This window comes from Amphiura filiformis, chromosome 20 (assembly GCF_039555335.1).
Source record: "Amphiura filiformis chromosome 20, Afil_fr2py, whole genome shotgun sequence".
Classification (NCBI taxonomy): Eukaryota; Metazoa; Echinodermata; class Ophiuroidea; order Amphilepidida; family Amphiuridae; genus Amphiura; species Amphiura filiformis.
The window spans coordinates 50,450,941-50,465,189 of record NC_092647.1 but is presented as its reverse complement, the minus strand read 5'-3'; the positions used below and the strand labels follow the sequence as shown (position 1 = coordinate 50,465,189).

Below are 14,249 nucleotides of genomic sequence, written 5' to 3'. Positions count from 1 at the left end.
TCTTGTCTTTCTTCTTTTGGCTGCTTCTGCTTTCCGCGTGACTAGTATCTCGGGCGAGATTGGAGCCGGCTCCTTGCGAATGCGACCTAATGTCCGTTTGTTTTGTCAGCGTTTTGCTTTGTTTCTCAGTCTCAGGTAGAGGGTCTCTCTGATCAGTTTTTTCTTCATTGCGATTTTGTCTAGGTTCAGATTGACTTTTCTGCGGTGATGCGGCTGATATTAACAAATCTTCTACTTTTTTTAGGATCTCTGGTGATGTGGGGCCTGATGCTGGTTGAATGCATTTGTCCAACAGTTCATGCAGGATTACAATCGATGGGTTTGGCGGCGGAGATTGAGGTGCCATATGTTGTGTCTTCTGATCAGGTGTTTGGTGAACTGCAACTGGATGGATTAAAGGTGCAGCTTGATCTACAACAGGACGGGCAGATGCAAGAGGTACTAGAGGCGCAGGAGCTTGGTCACAGTTGCTCTTGGTGTGCCCTCGCTCATTACATCTGAAACATGTCGGGCCAAGGTCCGCTGTTGGGCAGTTGTGCTTAGTATGTCCATTGTTATTACAAAGAAAGCATTTTAGTTGCGGTTTTGTCTGGGCATTCTCTTGCTGGGTGGTTCAAATAACAGTGATGGCAATTTATAGGTGGCTGTCCGTTGTAGTAGACAACTACCTGCGCATCAATTAGTTTGTTCTGGTTTCTTGGGTCGGGGATTTGTATGTCCGAGTAACGTAACTTATGTTCATATATCTCCGACACCATACATACTCTATGACCTGTATATAGGTGTTTAAAGCGCTTTGTAATGTCGTTTTCTTCTCTTCTACTCCGATCCTCTTCCTTATGTCTAGATACCATGGTTTCACGCTTGGCCCATGTATCGACCCACTGCTCAACGTATTCGTCCGATATGGACTGTGGTAGTTCATGAATACTCAGTCTTATTCCTCTCTTTTTTCGCATTCCGTGTATCAAACTGTAATCTTCTAGTGGACAGGTTTTGTCTTTTAATGTGATCACATCATTTGCCAATACACGAACCTTTGCCTGCAGAGTTGATACTGTGACAATCCATATACTGTAATCAGAATGGTATTGGGCTGATAATATATCGTTCGGTGTAATGGCGTCTTTATCATTTGTAACTGTATTCTCGTATATCGCCTGTGCCATCTCTATATTTGTTAGTCTGATATTGCGCGGTACTTTTACTCTGATCCACAGATCCGGATCTTTCAATCGCTTTACTGCTAGTTCCTCCTCATTTGTAATCGTGTTTTCTGCATTATCCAAGCTTACCGTTTCGTCCTTGTCCGCCATGACTACACACCGCGGTAGGTTTGAATGGTGATCAGTGAAGTGTGGATGTGCATATAGCATACAGTGAACACGACACGTACAGCTATGCACAAGCTACGCTGTTATAGCAAGTGCACGATGATTGTTTTAAAGTTGTTTAAGTTGTAATTTCTCTTCATTTTTGCGACAGTTTTTATCAGAATTTACCTCAACAACCTTTCACATTGACACACAGTAGTGTAGTTGAATTATAAGAAAATTAACATGAATTCCTGAAATTGGATAGCTATAACATTAACAGCTTTACTTCTTAATGTTAAACTTAAAAACCAAGAACGACATGATTAAGTGATGAGCCTGTAGCTTCTAATTTTTGATAATGTGGAATAATATGTTTAATGTTTTAAGTTTTTGTTTAAAGTTAAAACTTTTGCATTCATTATTCATGACACCATTTGAAGCAACAGATTGTCCGAAAAAACTTCTTTCTGCAATTGGAAGCTTCCCAGTTTAAATTCCTTATGTTGTGCAATATGCTATATTTTAACTTTCTAAAGAACATTTGAGCCAAGAAATGACAATGATCAAGTGCTTACAACCTCACGTGTGATTTTTGATATCATACAAGATTATGTTGATGTTTTAAACGATTAAATTTTGCATTACAATTTCTTGAAAATATTCCAAAACCATTAATGTGTGAGAAAAGTTTAAATTTTTAGCCAGCTGGAATTCTTTATGCAATAATTCTGTATGCAAAAATAATATTCACATAACAAAAAAGATATTTAAAAGTACCCAGCATCTTCTTACATGCAATTTTTCATTTTGATATCGCACAGTATTTTCAAATTCAAATAAAACATAATTAAATGTTGTGCATGGAACAGATTGTTTACGAAGAACGAACGAAAAGGATTTCACCGAACAAAACCATTAATGTGTGAGAAAAGTTTAAATTTTTAGCCAGCTGGAATTCTTTATGCAATAATTCTGTATGTAAAAATAATATAAAAATAAAAAAAAAGATATTTAAAAGTACCCAGCATCTTCTTACATGCAATTTTTCATTTTGATATCGCACAGTATTTTCAAATTCAAATAAAACATAATTAAATGTTGTGCATGGAACAGATTGTTTACGAAGAACGAACGAAAAGGATTTCACCGAACAAAATATAAAGCCCATTGTCATGTTTAACTTCTAGTCCGCATTGTGTTGAGTAGCGTTTCGTTCAAACTAAGAATGGAGCGAATTGGCGCATGCGTTATGTAATCGCTCGTTTCTTCGCAATCAGTCAACAGATTCAAATAAAATTAGAAAATAAGATGCAAAATAATAATGGGGTAGCATTCTTTATTCTGTTTTTTATATTTATGAATTCTGATGCTTAAACTTATGTCCAAATTCGTTCAACCGGTAATTTTTTTTGGGGACACCCTGTAGAGCGATTGTGTAAGATTTCGTTAATTATAGTACCCTCCGATTGTTTGTATGTGTGGAATTTTTTTTTTTCAAAATCTATATTTTCGCCGTAATTTCTCCTAAATATAAAAGCCTCCTAAATGACTATTTCCACCTAACTTAAGTATTATGTAACAAGTAAAAAGTCAATATCTCTTGGAACAATTTTACTAGACCGAAATGAAAATCATGGATTTAGCTGTATATAGAAACCCATGGTGCAGGCGGGTCTCACCAAAACCCCTCATGGTCATTTTTAATGGCCGATCCTACCCCGGGTAAGGTGCTGGCGGTAAAAATGTTATCAATAAAATGAACCCAAAGGATGGATGTAGGATTAGCTTAAGTCGTTTGGTTTTTGTTAAGACAGATGAAAAATCTTAAGAGTGGGTTGGTACAAACCCCACCCCTGCCCCTGCTTAATGAAAACTTCGTATGCGGAACTAAACTCCTAAGACAGTTCCATGGCAATAAGCGCTCACAAATGAATTTTACAGTGCTTTCTCATCTAATATTTGCGCCATATCTGACGCAACCTCTTAAATGGTATATTTTGTTCAAACCTGATTTGTTCATTACAAATCCATCAAATGTTCAGAAAATTTCCATCCTTTGTTGTAATATAATTGTCATTTAATAGAATGTTGACTAACCAAGCACATTGATGCTTCAACATAAAAAAAAAGCGTTTGAGATAATTTCTCAAAATATCAAAAGCTATCTCAAGACCCACTAGAACGTCTTGTACTCATTTTAAAACATTTTCCAAATAAGGGCATGACAATAATATTTTGAATTCCGAAATGTTTTAATTAAAGAAAACCAGTGGTGGAGAGAATTAATAATCAGTTAATTTTAAACATTAAAATAATCCAAGTGTTTTACCAACCAATAGCCCCGCCTGTCATAATTCGAGACGCGTAGTCATTACTGTCATGTCAAATTAGGGCATTATTTTGTAAAAATAATTATCATCCAGGACATACCAGGGCGGATTTCAATTTCTTTTTCCCTTATCACATTTTCCAAGAACTTGTGTGAAGAGGAGTTTTTATCTAATATGATATGGTATAGTGCCCAGGCGTGGTCAAATGAAACAACCACGTGAAATGATGTGATGCAATCCAAGGTAAACAGGAAGATAGCACGACAGATATAGATTATCACAACACCAATTTATAAATGATTTTTACACATGCGGCGGTGTTTCTTGGACCTTATTGGTCAATATAATATGTGTAGGCGTGAGAGTCTCAACAATTGTGGGTTGAACACGCAAACACTTTATTCACTCTTTTACCGGTCTTCCGTCCACAAATTTGAGTGGGTTTGACGTACCCAAACCAATGACGTGTAAATAGTGTGTCTTTTATATAGAATTTTCCGTAAAACACCTACACAAGCGATGAACAACTCGACACAGATATATCATGCATGAATATAAGTATGTCAATTTCAAAGCTGTGTAGCAAAATGTACTACATCTCTTATCTAGCAAGCACTATTGCACTTCTTTTTGGTAATATCACCAAGTAGTATATGTATTTTTTGCATCTGTACCATGACTTGAAACAACAATTTTGTTTAGGGAATGATACGAAAATTTACATACTCTCTGCAAAAACAAAAGCCAAACTTTAATCCACTCATGTCTATGCCAATCTTGATTGTATCTTAAAAGCATAGCATAATGTTCAAACTTGGATATTCTGGTATATTTGGTAATGTTGACATAAAGACTGCATAAAAAGTAACGCAGCTGTTATAAATATGCCTATAGCGTCAGAACTAATAATTATGTTCACAAAATTTTAACATAGAAAGAAGGATGATTTATTTACGCGCATTTTGATACCCCATTTGTCCAATTTCGTTCAGTATTAACAACACAGCATTGTTTTTAAAGAAAATTATAAAAAATATTTAAAAGTTGCAGCTATTTGTATTGATTTGAAGTCAGCGCGAAGATAAATGGGTTTTTGTTCGTGCCACAATGCTTGCGTAATAACCAATGATCGCTGTAAACTGCAACTTTGCAGAAATATTGTGGAAACAATTATTAGTTCTGATGTTATAGGCATATTTATAACAGCTGCGTTACTTTTTGTGCAGACTTTATGTCTCAACTTATATCTAAATGCAGGCAAATTCGTAGTGTTTGTCATGTCTACAGAGCAATCTTGACATAATGTCGTATTCAGACAATTCAGCCCCCAATTAACCTATTATTTCGGATTAAAGTGGACAGGAACCCTTCCCCATTTATTAGAAATATTATTACGAAATGGCACATGGGCATCATACTTTTAGGGGAGAGTACATGGCAGCAGCAATATGCCAAAAAAATACATGTTTTGAGACGCAATAGTGTATTATATTATAGCATATTGTAAGTACATCTCATTTGTGAGATGTGGTATAATTTGACTATTTTGACATGCTTAAGGTTGGTCTTAACCCTGGAATTATGGAAACTTTCGGGCTTCATAACTGCTAAGTTATTGGTCTAAAGAATATAAAAGTATACATTTTTAGAATGGAAATGACTTTATTTTTTTGAATTTTGACCAACTTTGAGAAATTTGCACCAAAAATGGTCAAAAAATGAAAAAACAGTCCCTAGATATTTTTATCTAGTTTTTAAAAATTAATAAAAAACAATTTTTGCCCAAACAATTTTTTTGTTACGTTGCGGGAAAAAATTTGGGCCAAAAAACCTGTTTTTTGTGATTTTCTCTAAAAATGAGCATTTTGGCCCAAATTAGACCTCACAGATGAATTCATCAAGTCATTTCCATTCTAAAAATGCATACTTTTATATTCTTTAGACTAATAATTTAGCAGTTATGAGGCCCGAAAGTTTCCATAATTCCAGGGTTCAGACCACCCTTAGCCCCTACCCTTCTTACCAATGACTTTTCACGATGATAAGATGTCTATATCTTACAAGAGAACCCACATTATTGACATTAATACATCTTCAAAATGTAGGGCCCATAATTAACACACAAATTGGTTTGAAAAAATAACATGTAGTTTATTTATAACTACACAGAGCTACCACGCACTATCACAGCTCCGCCTATGCGTGAAAAAGTATTAAACCGTCAATTTTGAATTGCACCGTAATAAGAAACTTAGAGTGGCGTCCTCCTCGAATATGAGTGGTCGATCATTATGTGGGTGTTGCAGTATCATGCATACTCTGACCAATTGCTACATCACACACGAGCTGATTACTATGTCACCGATGTTATGTTTCAAGTAGATTGATAACCTACATGTTTATCAATTATTAAGTATGAGGGGGAACTTTGATACGATATAATTTGCGCAATAAATCTAGTACCAGTTTAACTTATATTCTTAAAAGATCTAATTGGAATTGAAGTGATATCGTGTGAAGTTGTAATAATTAAAAAACAATTAATGCTACGGTTTAACGGTCTTTGTTTCAAATTATTCTAAATAAAAAACGGACTCAACTCATAAACTCCAGAGTATTCTGATGTTTAAACAAATCAGCTTTTCTATTAACAAACGTATTCAACTGACACGATACATTTATTATTTATTTATTTATTTATTTATTTATTTATTTATTTATTTATTTATTTATTTATTTATTTATTTATTTATTTATTTCAGCAAGCAAGCAAGCAAGCAAGGGCCTAGCAAAAGTAGCAAATTAACCTCACGTGTAAGCTTGTCATAAAAAAATATATAAAAGTATTGCACTAGAAATACACATAAAATTACAATGATTAATAACATATTAAAAGTAGGATATCAATTTCTTTTTCCCTTGTCACATTTATAAATAAAATAATAAATAAATTTCGGAATTTATATAGTGCTTTTTCCAGAGGATTCAAAGCGCTGTAATTTCGCTGGGTGGTGAATCATCACAATCAGATCGCATCAACTAGGCTAGTTGCAGCCGAACCCGGCGCAAACCTATCCGCACTTAGATTGTAACATCCACCCATTTTCTGCAGCTCCCCAAATTCCATTGGGTGAAGGAAGTTTTTTGATAACGAAACAACTAATCACCGATTTTGAAAGCAGGAGGATTATCACAACACCAATGTGTATTAAATTTATAAGGTAACCAACTATTTTAACCTGTTGCGATTTATGGTAGTTCACAGCATCTTGTGCATGGTAGTAAGCTTTGGCAAAAATTACATAGATCATTTCATAGCAAGTGATTCAAAGGATTCAAATATCACAAATATACTTTTGTAGGTCCTGTGGTTCTTGAATTATGTTGTAAAGAGGGCTGAAACAACAACACTTTTGTAAAACGTATATAACTCATTGACACCAATAGATCAAGCAAGTTTTCAATATTGATTTAGATAATAAATATCGATACTTTGGCTACTTCGACCAACAATAGGTCCGTCTACCCTTAAAACATAACATAATTAAAATGGCTTGTTTCTTAAACCTGATTGGTCAATATAAAACGTGTCGACGTGACAGTCTCAACATTGTGGTCTGAACACCGCAAACATGCAAATACTTTATTTGCTATTTTAAACGTCTTCCTTCCACACAGTAGTAAAAATTACGCACAGAAAGCGTGAAAATATGCACAAATACCACTCACTCAGTACGCCACTGACCATCCTCTATTGTCATGCATAGTCGTGCTAAAGTTGATCAATACATGTTGAAATCAGTATAATCCAGAAATATACCTTTTTGCTTTGAAATTAATTTTCTTGGTCAAATAAAGCAATAATTTAATGTAGTGTGGTGCATATTTGAAAGTTGCACTTAAAACAATACAAAAACACTCAGATATCATTATACCGATTTTCTTCCATTATACTGAATACAAATCAATAGAATTTACTGCAACTTTCAAATCATGGGTTACATTGATTTAAATGTACGATGTGGCGTCAATATTAAGACAATTGCTACAAATTAGGTGTCAAAACTTCCAACGCATTTTACAGATTTGTAATATAATATCCGGTTGTTTAATAATGGCCATTATTTAAAGAGGAAGCCCCACCAAAGCGGTTCTTCTGGGGCGGACCAAACCTGCTTGGTTATCAAATTAATCAGTGGCAAGGTTATCTCTGAATTTGACAGGTTCTATTTGATGTTTTAATGTTATTGCATCAATTAGCACCTCAAATTCAGAGATAGCCTTGTCACTGATTAATTTGATAACCAGACAGGTTTGGTTCACCCCAGAAGAACTGCTCTGGCGGGCTTCCTCTTTAAGGGGCGGTAGTTCCTTTTTTTTTAGGTTTATTATAGTTTTGTCAAAATATCCGTTTTGATTTCACCTTTTTTCACTTGCGACTGCAAAAATGACCAACTCATCGATATTTCTGTTGTGACTTGCAAAATCATCCATCCATGGGTACATTCGCGAGTTGATTTTGACAAAATTGGTAATTGGAAATGAAAAATGGAGGAATCAAAACCGACATTCTGACAAAGCTATAATAAACTCCTCAACGAAAGTTTGGAAAGTTTTTTCAAGCATCTGTATCTCCAATTAGTTGAGACATATTCATATCGTGTTGCATATCACTGGATAGCTACAATACTCCCCTTTACAATGACATCCCATTTGAAACAACAACATTTTCCACGGCTGAGTACACGCCTTGTGAATGTAGTGGGGTCTCAAAATGAATTTGCCAAATTGACCATTATTCTGTGCTCAAACAAAGCTAGCCACTAACCTCAATAGCGGGTGGAAAAACCACAGGCAGCCACAGTAGTCAGGCACCTTCTCCTCATGCTGCTCACCGACCTGGTTACACGTTACTGTGGGATGGAATTCCATTCTTCCACAAGGATTCGTCGCAGGTCATTCAATGTGGTTGCCTATGGGCTTCTTTGGCACGCACAGCACGATCAAGCTGGTCCCACAAGTGTTCAATCGGGTTGAGGTCTGGTCCCCGGGACTGGCCTGATGGCAGGACATTTTGACTCTACTCCCATATTCTGTAGGTAGTCGTTGACTACCGTGGCTATGTGGGGCGAGCGGTGTCATCTTGGAGGATTGCATTAGGTCCCAGATTGTGAAGTTATGGGATTGCAGCTTGCTGCACAGAATAATGGTCAATTTGGCAAATTCATTTTGAGACCCCACTACAATCACAAGGCATGTACTCAGCCGTGAAAATGTTATTGTTTCAAATGGGGTGTCATTGTAAAGGGGAGTATTGTAGCTATCCAGTGATATGCAACACGATATGAATATATCACAAATAATTGGAGATACAGATGCTTGAAAAAACTTTCCAAACTTTTGTTGAGGAGTTTATATAGCCCTATATGATGTGCTTTAGAAAGTTGGGAAATATCTGTCATTAGAGACATTGCGATTTCCAAACGTAGACATCGGACGTACGTTGATCTATTCAAAACCACTCTCCTGTATCGAAGCGAGGTCACGTATTTAGCTATTTTTGAAGATATTCCACGTGCGAAACCGACGTAGATACATCGTTGAAAATGCACAAAATTTGACCATTTCACAATATGTTAAAGACAGCCAAAGATAATGAACATACGAAGGAAAGTCTAATTATTATTATGATCCTTTTTGTTTGTAACAAATCATTATAATAAAGGTACAGCCATGTGTTGAAAATGGACTAAATTTAAACGCAGTGTTCATACGCAAAAATTGCCCATTGAAATGTGTGTGATACTTTGCGTGACATTGCGATTTCTCATTTTGGATTCCAACGTAGAATAAAACGCAGATGCTACGTTGAAATATGCTGATTTTACCTCATGTCTAAGTCCATGCAACGCGCCCAATTTTCAGGACAAAAAAGTCTCATTTTGAATGTAAAGTCATGATGTATGGATGTAGTGATCTTTAATCTAACAAAATATATGTTTTGGGGCAACTATAATATTTGGGGAGCACAACAAAAAAACAATTAAGTTTAATCTGCATGTAGGTCAAAGTTTTAGTCAAAATCAAAAGCGGCCTGTTTGAATTAGGCAGAGACTCAGCTTACTGTTATTTTGTCAATCACTATCGACCTAGATTAGATTAGATCAAATATTATAGTCTTTATTCTAGCTGACTCGTTCTCGTGACGAATGAGTACATTCCAGTTTGGAACCGAGACTAGCAATATTTAACACCGTATTAACGTACGTAAAAACATACGTGAAAACGTACGTTCCACGTGCTGCGTTTGGAACATCGCAATCTCTCTATTATCGAATTATGTTACTTTTGAAAAGCAAAAACGTTGACCCCAAAAAAGCTGATGTTTAGCACCAGGGTTTGAAAAAAAATATACAGTACCAAACATTATATTTTTTCCTTACATTTACTAGTTGTCTTGGTAATAAATGGTGCAAGGTCTCCGATTAGCTAAACACAGAAAATGATCCTAGGCATCATACTTTAGGGGGAGGGTACATTGCATCAATAGTGTAGAGTTCATAGGAAGTTCTCCTTTTTGATATGTGGTTTTATTTGAATATTTTGACATCCTCAACCCCCTCTACATTAACAATGAATTGGTACATTTTACTCAATTTCCCCAGGAAACATGCCTTTTCTGCACTGGTCCACTTTATTGACTGATGTGTTGTTTTATAAACGAGACTCCATCAATATATATTATCAAGGATAAGTTATATCGTAAGTTCAAATCTTCTCCAACTGATGCCAATACGCGTTTACTTGTAAATTATAGAAATACTCTTACCAGTCTGATTCGTAATTCTAAGAAAATGTATTATTGTAATCTACTCAGTGAACAAAAGCACAATCTCAAACAAACCTGGAAGATCCTTAATGATCTTTTAGGAAGGAATCGTAAACAACCTTTTCCTGATTGTTTTGATATAAACAACACTCCAACTACCGATCCTAAAATAATTGCTGATGGGTTTAATGATTTCTTCACCAACATTGGTCCTAAGTTAGCTAAAAATATTCCATCTGCACATATTCCTTTTGATCACTTTTTGAATAATGTTTCTTCGCCCCAAAATTTACTTTTTCTTACACCTACGGACACAAATGAAGTTATAAAAATCTGTGCTTTTCTTAGATCTTGTGCTAGTCCTGGCCATGATGAAATTAGACCTGATATTGTAAAATCTGTCAAACACCTGATTGCTGCTCCGTTGGTTCACATATTTAATTTGTCTATTTCAAATGGAATTTTTCCAGATGAGCTAAAGCACGCTAAAGTTGTTCCTATTTTTAAAGCTGGTGACTCCAATGTATGTAATAATTATCGCCCAAACTCTATCCTACCTGTGTTTTCAAAAATTTTGAGCGTATAATTCATTACTTCATCAAAGTCAATTTGGTTTCAGAACAAATTTTTCATCCTACATGGCTGTTTTAGAGGCATACAATAAGATCGTTTCTCATCTTGATAAAGGCCACCATACATTGGGTATTTTCCTGGACCTCTCCAAGGCTTTCGATAAGATCAATCACGATATTCTCATTGAGAAGCTTCACCATTATGGAGTCCGTGGAAAGGCCTTGGAGTGGTTCAGGAGCTACCTTTCAAACAGAAAACAATATGTTGTGTTCAATAATTGTAAATCTTATCAAAGTACTGTTCAATGCGGTGTTCCTCAAGGTTCGGTATTGGGTCCCCTTCTTTTTATTATTTTTCTTAATGATATTGTATGTTCTTCAAAAGAGTTGTCTTTTTTTATTTATGCAGATGATACCAATGTTATTTTTTTCCAATTCGGACCTTGATGAACTTATTAGTTCTGTTAACAATGAATTAATTAATATTTCTGTTTGGTTCAAAGCTAATAGGTTGTCCCTTAATGTAAAAAAAACGAATTATATTATTTTTAAAAACCGCCATAGTAATCGCATTTATCACAATACCCACATTTTTATTGATGGCATTGAACTTGTTAAAGTAACTCGTACACAATTTTTGGGTGTTATTCTTGATGAATCTCTTACATGGTATGCTCACAATTCTTATGTTACCAATATTGTTTCAAGGTATATTGGAATTCTGTATCGTCTTAAGCATATTCTTTCGTGTAATACGTTATTTACTTTGTACAATACACTTGTTCTACCACATTTATACTACTGTAATATAATTTGGGCAGATCCCAACAATTGTAATTTGAATTCTATTTTTGTTTAACAAAAGAGGATTATCAGGTTATGTACTAATTCAACCTGGTTGGCCCACACATCACCTTTATTTTCTCAGCTAAATACTTTGAATATTTTTGACATTCATAAACTCATCAAAGCTTTATTTATGTATAATTTCAGTATTAACAACATGCCGTCTAATTTTTCAAATTACTTCGTTAAAAATATGGCCATCCATAGTTATTCCACTCGTTCATCCCATTGTTTTCGTCCTGCAATATTCAAATATGATTTGGCTAGAAACACTATTAGGAGGCAGGGTCCATTGCTTTGGAATTCTATCCCCGACGTAATCAAAATGGCTTTGTCTCCTAATTCTTTTAAACGCAACTATAAAAATTACTTAATTTCTACATACTCATAGATATATTGTATTCACAATTCTATCATAATATTATAAGTTGTACTGTAAGTTAACATACACATACTTCTATCCCTCTCCATAATTTTCCTTAAATGCTATTGCCAACGTCTTTGTCTGTCTGCACTAGTCCTGTCAGTCTGCCGTTTTTCACCCCACCCCCGTCCTTGTCTGTTGTTTGTAGGCGTCTTTTCGTTTTTGCACTGAGGGCAATCGCGTCTTTCGAGCTTTGCTCTTGTGATTGTCCTACCATCCCTTTCTCTATATTTTGTTACCTATATGATATGATGATGGTGAAATAAACTTGAACTTGATAAAATGTCTATATCTTATGTAATTATGTACATGAAAACCCACATTATTGGCATACATCTTTTATCAAAAATCTCTTATCAAATCGGGTTGAAAAAACGATTTGCAATTTATTTATTACTATAAAAACAGGGGGGGGCCGGCCAAGATTGGCTCAATTTTGACGTTGTCATTGGTTTTACACGTAAACACAAAAATGTATCAAATTATTCCAAAACTGTACGTATGTTATTAAGCACTATTTTATCAGTCTAAATCCGTTGAGGTTCGCCAGTGAACCTCATTGTAAGTACTGTTTTTTTTATTTTTTTTGTATGAATAACGCACGATATGTTACGATATATACTGAAAATTTCCCCTACGTTTATCAATGAGAATACGTAGTGTAGTGGTTATGCAGCTCGCCTCCCACGCATAAGGTCCCGAGATCGATTCTCCTCCCCGGCGGTGATTAAAAATCTTTCTTCTTCTTTTTTCTTTGAATTTAAAATTATTTATTTTCATGTGAAAATGTATATATTGCACTGGGAAATATATTTTGTGCTTTTTTTTTCTGTAATGGGGCCACCCGGCCAATAGAGCTAAAAACGGATCTTGGCTCCGGGAAAAAATAATTGCGTCCATCGTGCAGGCAGTGTTGCCGTCATATTGTCTGTTTTGTTTACGCTTTTGGCTGTTGCCACATTGAATAATGTAGTCCACCATCGTCTGTATAAAAAGTTACCACACACACTCACAGCGCCACTGGTCTATTCATGAAGAAATCATAAGTAAACCTTCAATTTTGCATTACACCCTCAGAAACTTACAGTGGCGCACATCGTCATGGCCATGTCAATAAATAGATTTGTACAGACGGAAACGAACCAATAGAAATTCGTCTTGTAGCGAGGCACGTGGAAATGTAAAAGCGCCGCCATGCTCTAATTTATAGCATGAAGAGCCAGATTACAAATAAACTGAATTAGTAAATAAAATTCGCCTAGATAGGGAGGTCTTTCCCATTCCATTGTAACACTCGGCGTCATAATCCTATTGATTACGATGACAATTGAAGTTTGCACTCTTTCACTGTATCTATAGAATTGAAAGCCACAGACCACAATATTTACATTCATACAATAGGTATAATTCGAAACATGTTGCAGTGTTAAAACATTTCTGGTATTTATTCCTATTGTCTGTCCAATTAACTTAGACACCCAGTTTTTGTTACTTATTTGAAAAAATATCCACTTTCAAGGAAAGTCATGAAAGAAAAGTGTTAACATTCGCTGAGACCTAACGGGATTTTTGTGTTTCCAAAGCATTGAGTGAGAGTTTACCAGATATTCTATTGAAATTGGAAGGTTTTTCTCAACACTTTAAAAATAATCCGGTAGAAGTTGGGTACCATTATTTTGGAAGGTCTCATTATACAGATTTGTAGGTATTGTGATTTAGGATAGTGAATGGATGAATAGTAAATTAATTATACTCCTCACCAAAAACATTTTATAAAAATGAAAAATATAATTCAGTTCATAAAATGCAGACAGTGTTTCTTATTGGTATATTTATTCTTAGTGTATTAAAGCAGTGATCCCAGTTGTCCCTCAACCAATTACAACAATTCGGCGCGGTATTTGAATCTTGTTCTGTGCATGCTTTTGGCTT

General features: G+C 35.2%; 1 protein-coding gene across 1 annotated transcript in view; it reads left to right on the top strand.

Annotated features, from left to right (window-relative positions):
• Positions 1-1,314: 1,314 nt before the first annotated feature.
• The window catches only part of LOC140142368 (uncharacterized), a 92,461-nt gene continuing 79,526 nt past the window's right edge, over positions 1,315-14,249 (top strand). The window contains exon 1 of the mRNA XM_072164336.1: positions 1,315-1,330. Coding sequence (XP_072020437.1) covers positions 1,315-1,330 — 16 coding nt within the window. The remainder of the gene's footprint in view (positions 1,331-14,249) is intronic.